Here is a 6,806-nt window from a genome sequence, read left to right on the forward strand (position 1 = left end):
TACAACTAGCATACATCTTCAAGCAAAAAACAAAGACAGACATATGAACAAGACAAATATTAACAAAGGAACATTCTTGGAATTCCAACATATTTAAAATATCCCAACTCTAAACTTCCCTTTCTTGCTTTGCATAATGGTACCTCAATTCTAAAAACTTAAGTTCTGAGAATATCTTGCTTCAGGTGTCTTCATATTATGAAAGGCAAACAGAATTGCTAGATGCATCCCGGCATTATACTGGTATTTACTTCATCCAGCGATAGACACCATATGCACACAGATCTTTTAACGATGTAAAATAGAGATACCATATGTTGTGAAAAACGCTAGTGTTAAACAATACCCACACTGCAATTGGGTTGCTGGATCGAGTGTAGGGCTGCTCTTACTTACATTCAGCACCTGTGCTCCAATTAGGGCTGCCAATCCCACGCCCAGGGCAGGGGATCCCCTATTCCCACCTCCTCCCCCCGACCCCACTTACCTGGCCAGTGGGGGGGCACACCCCCGGGCAGCGCAGTGTGCCCCCACACCCCGCCGCAGCATGTCCCACAACGGGCCCATTTTGGGCCAAATTGCACAGTGCGTGTACTGCACATCAGAAAAGGGACACCAGATGCCACGGAGGGTGAGTGCCGGGTTCCCAGTCCCCCGCCAAGGGATTAGAGGGACCTGGCAACCCTAGCTCCAATGGTTTGACACAAGTATATATGATTTTTCTGTTCTCAGAGAATGAGCTAAACATGAACGTTGTAGTTTTATTACAAAAGGAGATCAGAACCTAGTCAAAACATGGATGGGAAACCACCTGAGAAACCAAGTAAACAACTCTGAGATATTTGTATTTGTTTCTATTTGTTATCCGCCCTGAGCCTGCGAAAGCGGGGAGGGCGGAATATAAATATAATAAATTAAATTAAATTAAATATTTGCTGGAATGACAACAAGCATACAAATTCTATTCTGTGAGCAGAGGGATGTACCATGTCAACCACTGGAAATCCAGATATGATATATTTATTTCACACAGGAAATGTTGGGGTTGCGATCAATGTATTTTGCATCATAATATTAGGCCACAATTTCAGTGGAATGTGTGTGCCCATTTCAAACATCACAAGCTCAGGATACCAGTATTACAGTAAGTGATGTGGAGTGGCACTGAATAGATCAAGTGGCCCTTCGTAAAGCCTCTTCCTTCCTAATTAGAGGTGTGGTTTATATTTCATTCTTGATCTTCACCTAAAACTCAAGTGTATTCACTTTTAGAGCTGAATGGGCAGCACCATGTACTTCCTTATCAGTCAATCAGCAATCAATAAAACTATCAGTCTGTGTTGACCTTCAAGACCTTGAAACTATCATGAAAGCGGCAATATTTGTCAACGATGGAGTTCAGGGGCATGCCATCTCATGAAGTAAACTCAGTAACAAGGCCTTGAAAGTCTACATTTATAATTAAGCAGTAACTACTGTGGATCAGGCCATTTCCTACGGATTAATGATCAGCTGTAAGAGTAGACTGTACATTTCAACACTTTTTGGCTATTAAGCCAGTCATTCATTTTTCTAAACATGCTGATATTTTATCATTCTTATGCTACTTTAAAAAAATCTGTGTCCAATACCACCACCACCCATTTTAAAAAAGTTTGCTGTAGCTTATACAAGATCATCTGCAAACAGGAAATGCTGTGATTATTGGGGGAAATTAATTGCTGTTAAGATAGCTAGCAAAAGGAGCCAATTGTTTTCTCTGCTAAATAAAAATGTACACTTTTATGCAAAACCAAAGAACATTTTTTCTCCCCTGTGCAGAAACAGATAGTTAAATTCTTCTGTCTAATCAAAAATCATATTAAAAATGAATGATGTTAATATTAAACTATCTTTGGTATCTAGTAATATGCCACCGAATGCTCATTTTGGGAGGAGGAAATAATCAACAGAGAGAAACAACAGATGTCTTTATTCTATGTACTGCATATATAATTTTCTCAGCTGTCTGGTTTTTCCTCCTATCTGAAGAGTCTGCCTTAACAGCCATTAACATTTAAAACCACTATGTAAACAAAGTTCATCTTAGGTAAGCTCCCCATGCAAGTTCAGGGGAAATAATGATAAATTATTGGGTTTAATTGATTATTGGGGAAAGCATTAGATTATCCTCAGTTGAAAAAGCAGATCCTCTCACTCACTGGCACTAACATAAACCATACATGCATATTTAAGGTGGACTGTCTCTTTCTTGGTTGCAGACATGTGACATAAGTGCACACTACCCATAAGTGCACACTACCCTGAAACATCTCTTTAACTTTGGGAATGAAATAATTTCATGCTAAAAATATACCGAGGAGGTATTCTCTTTCAACAACAAGCCAGAATAAAGACATTATCTACACGTTAGCATATCTCTAGTTATTTGTGGCCATAAGGTACACCCAGCAGGAGACCAAAGTATAATACCCTCTTCTACTCCAGTGGCCCCAAACTCCAATCACTAAAAGGGAGGTCACATGTATTTTCCAGAAGACAGATGCTTATGCAGCCATTCACAAAAAGACCCTTTCTTCAATTAGCCTTCAGGCTGGTTGATTAGCTGGCAAACTCTTCTGAAAGGGTCAGTTTGTACAAAACTGGTATTTCCACTTTGGAAACTGCTCAGGCATGTCATGTACCTGTATTCACAGAACAAAGATCTTTCAGAGCTTAGACTGAAATCATTGTTAATGCTGGAGACCAGAACACCAGGAGGTTTCAGAGTCAATCGCAGGGGCTTGAACTAAAATTGTTTCCCTGCAGTTGTTAGATTTTGGGGATGCAACACAGCCAGCAGCCCACCTTGCTGTATATATTGACATAATATGAATGGAAAATGTGTGATTAAAATCAAATAACTTAAAATAGCTTTGGAGACAAAAGCACCACTTAACAAAAGCAAAATGCATTTGCAATCTTTCCAAGGACTATAATTGCTCTCCCTGTTGATGTGGATCTGATCTATTTCCTGAACTTCTGAGATCAAACAATTCATTGGCTCAATATGACTCTTAAAAATATTTATCTAAGAAACTTCTAAATCAACTGTACCTCTTTCTTTAAAAAAGGAAACAACCAGTGTCCCCCAACAGCTATTATTCTTATCTGAAAACACATACACAAGTGTGAGAATTCACACTTTGCATAGGGTGGGATTGAGAGGGTGGTGATTGTAATGAAATTTTACTTTCCTCTAGAAAATCCAAAACTAAGAACCAGAAAGCAGGAAGTCGTTGTCCCAAGTGGTGGAAGAAACTAGCAAAGTCTCCAAGCCTGTTTGCCTGCCTGAAGTGGACCAACATGCACCAGCCTTTAGGCAGGTACCATTAGATTGACGGGAGCAACTGGAAAAGAAAAGAAAGGCTGTGTATAGAGAAAGGGGAGGCAGGGTTGGCGAGTATTTTTTTCCCTTTTGTTACCTGTGTGGGGGAAACAATAGCAGGTGACATGACTGTGGGAGAGTTGGCGCTTCTGTGCCCATTGGCTTCGGGCATGAGGAGAGGCAAGGGATCGTGTTTCACTGAGACAACCACCACAGGGGCGGCGGCGTCCAGGGGCTCGGCCGGCCTCAGGCAGAGTCTTTTGGGGGACGAGGAGGGACCGCAGGCGTCGCCCCCCGCCGCGGCCCCGCCCCCCGCCGCGTACAGGGCCTCGTAGAGGGAGCGCTTGGCCGGCGCCTCGGCCTTGACGAGAGGAGAGCCCCGGCCGTCCTTGGGGAGGATGTAGGACGAGGGGCGGGCCCTGCCGTTGAGGGCGCAGCAGCCTCCTCCGGCGGCGCCGGCGCCTGGAGGCAGCTTGGTGCCGATGCCGGCGATGCTGTTGAGGGTGGCGACGGAGACGGCGCCGATGCAGTGGTTGGTGTAGGTCTTGGAGAGCTTGGCGGCCTTGGAGAGCATCTGCATGCGGGTGCCCAGCAGGTTCTTGCCGATGGCCTTGTTCTCATACCAGGTGACGTCGCCCTCGCTGCAGTGGTCCCGCGGGCGCTGGAAGAAGGCCTTGCAAAGCGGGTTGCGCTTGGCCAGGTACTTGACGAAGCTGGCGTAGGGGCAAAACTCGGTGCCTGTCTCGTACATGCGCGGCAGGTTCTCCTCGTCGCTGCTCTCGGCGCGCTTCTTGCTCCACGAGGAGGAGCGTGACTTGTGGTAGGGCCCCAGCGCCTTGAAGTAGACGAACTTGCGCCCGTCCTCGTCCATGGCCAGCCCGAAGGAGTCCTCCTCCAGCTCGCGCTGGTTCTCCCGGCCACGGGTGCAGAAGTACATGCAGGTCTCGAACCAGACCTTGTTGAGGAGCCCGAAGGGGCTCTGCGTGCTGAAGACGCTGCAGGTGTAGAGCTTGCGCAGGTCGGCGCGGGTGATGGCCTGCTTCTGCACCACCGGGCCGGCGCCCTGCTCCTCCAGCTTGCGGATGACGGCGGCCAGCGTCAGGTTGGCGGCGCGCAGCTCCGGGTCCTTGGTGAGGTCGAGGGTGCGGCAGTAAGGAGGCTCGTTGAGGTAGCGGTTGAGGGAGCTGCGGATGCTGATGAGCGACGACTTGGAGTACAGCTGCCCGCTCTTGGAGCGCGCCTCGGCGTAGAAGGAGCGCAGCACCCGGCACAGCGCCCCCTTGTCCATGGTCTCGAAGTCCGGGCTCTGCGCCTTCTCGCTCAGGTATTCGCGGAAGATGCGCACCGCGTAGCGGGTGGCCAGGCGCGTGTTCTCGCTCAGCCGGGCCCGCTCGGGCCGCTGCAGCAACAGCTCCGCCTCCGGGTCCGAGTCCTCGGGGGGCAAGTTCCCCGCCGCGGAGGCGGGAGCGCCGCGGGCGCTAACGGGCACCGCGGGAGCGCAGCCCACAGTCCCGACGCCGCTGCTGGCGCCTGTTCCGCCGCCTCCCCTGACGGCACCGAGGCGGCCCCTGACGCCGCAGACGGCAGCCGCAGGAGAGTCCAGCAGCGCCCCGTTGCCCTGGTCCATACGGATCATATGGCCCTGTTCCTCGTCTGCGTCCCACTCCAGCCCCATCATCTCCTCCTCGTCGTCTTCCTCCTCGTCCAGCAGCAGGATCCCCCCGTCGGCTGCCTCCTCGTCCCCCGTTATCTGCACCTCCTGGATCTCATCCTCGTCCTCCCCGTCCTCTTCCTCCCCTGCGCTGCAATAGTGGAGGGGCCGGTGGGGGGCACCCCGGCCGGGCTGCCGGTCCCCGGCATTGTTCTCTCCGCCACCTGCCCCGCCGCCGCTTCCTGCGCCGCTGCCGCCGCCCCCGGTGCTCCACTCTCCTCCGCCGCTGCCAGGCATTCTCGCCATATTGCCGTCTCCCTGCCAGTCCTCGGGCAGGGCGCATGCGCTATATTGGACCGCAGCGCTGGAGAGCTTTTGTGTTTAATGACCTTCAGCTACCGGGAGGCAAAGCTGGGCTCTTAAAGGGGCCGCGCTCCCAGTGGTTGTGGCTGCTATGCGAGGAATAGGGGGGAGGGGGAGATACGGCACCACAGACAGGCACGGAGGAGTGGAAGACTTCCCCTCCCCAATCTAGCACTACACACAAGGCTAATACAATGCGAAGGGTTCGCTTATATTGGCCCGGCTGAGCAGGACGGAGCCACTTACCCAGCGCCAGTGCGATGCCAGCCGCCGTCCGCTAAGTGATGCCCGAAGAGCAGCCCGCAAGCCCCCAGTCTCTCATTGCTCACGGGAGGAAGGGAAGGGAGATCTTGTCCCTTCGCTGGTCCAGGCGACTGAAGGGAAAGGGTGGGGTGGGGGCGAGGACTGCGGGGCAGCGGCTGTAACAGCAGCAGCAGCCTGTCAGCTCTGCCGGGAGCGCGAGGGGACAGGCGGCTTATCGCACCAGGCAGCTCCTCCCCACTGGCTTCTGGCAGCCGAACGCGGAAAGGCGGCATCGCAGCCCGCAGCTGGCACGGCGCTGAGCTCGCTCCGGCAGAAGAGAAACTTCTCGGATCGTCAGCACTTTTGAGCGACTCCCTCATTGCCCCCTCCCTTGTCTCCTTCTACCCGGCCGTCCCACCTACCCCCCCCCTAAAAAAAAGCCACACTGGTTGCATACCAGGCGCGTCGATTGCGCTCCTCCTCGGCTTCACGGCAAAGGCATTGAGCAGCCTTAAGCAAGGCAGACACGTTAGGATGCAGCTGGAATCGAGGGGCGGCGGGTCTGGCAAGACGGCAAGCCGACTCCTCCGAGAGGGGGACCGAGCAGGGGGACGAAAAGCTGCGCCCAAAAAGGGTGACCGTTGCTCTCCGTGCAGCTCGGAGTATTCAGAGCCTTGGAGTACTCCAGGCAGGCTGTGTACAAAAGAAGGAAGCCCGCTTGTTTCCTGTCTGGCGTTAATAAGCTGGAGGAAGCCAGCAGCTAGTAGCGTTGGAAGCCGCCAGGGCTAGTAAAACCCACACAGTCCGCAGCCAAGAGGCAAATCTAGAGCTATTCCCACCCTGCGGGGACAGGCAGCTGCAACGCACGCACAGACAAGGCGCAGCCCTAGCCCTGCAGAGCACAGCCATCAACATTCTCTGCCTCTCTCTTGCATACACACTCTCATCTACCCCCTCCCCATTCTCTCCCATCCCCCCCCCCACACACATACAGTCCTCAGTTTCTAGGCTTTCAAACAGGCATCTCTCCCTCAGGCAATACGGGACTCTGCAAGCCCTCACACTGCCGAAAACCGCCCTCAAGTTAATACCCGCTGGAATCACCAATTTTCCTCCCCCCCCCCCTTTGAAGTTAATTTCCACAAACATTTCCAGATGCCACAAATCCTCCTTTAACTTTAA

At 51.9% G+C, this 6,806-nt stretch overlaps 1 protein-coding gene across 1 annotated transcript in view; it reads right to left on the minus strand.

Moving 5' to 3' along the window:
* Positions 1-5,503, minus strand: part of KCTD1 (potassium channel tetramerization domain containing 1) — an 80,506-nt gene extending 75,003 nt beyond the window's left edge. The window contains exon 1 of the mRNA XM_054984859.1: positions 3,465-5,503. Coding sequence (XP_054840834.1) covers positions 3,465-5,324 — 1,860 coding nt within the window. The 5' untranslated portion in view covers positions 5,325-5,503. The remainder of the gene's footprint in view (positions 1-3,464) is intronic.
* Positions 5,504-6,806: the final 1,303 nt, after the last annotated feature.

This window comes from Eublepharis macularius, chromosome 7, assembly GCF_028583425.1.
Source record: "Eublepharis macularius isolate TG4126 chromosome 7, MPM_Emac_v1.0, whole genome shotgun sequence".
Taxonomy (NCBI): Eukaryota; Metazoa; Chordata; class Lepidosauria; order Squamata; family Eublepharidae; genus Eublepharis; species Eublepharis macularius.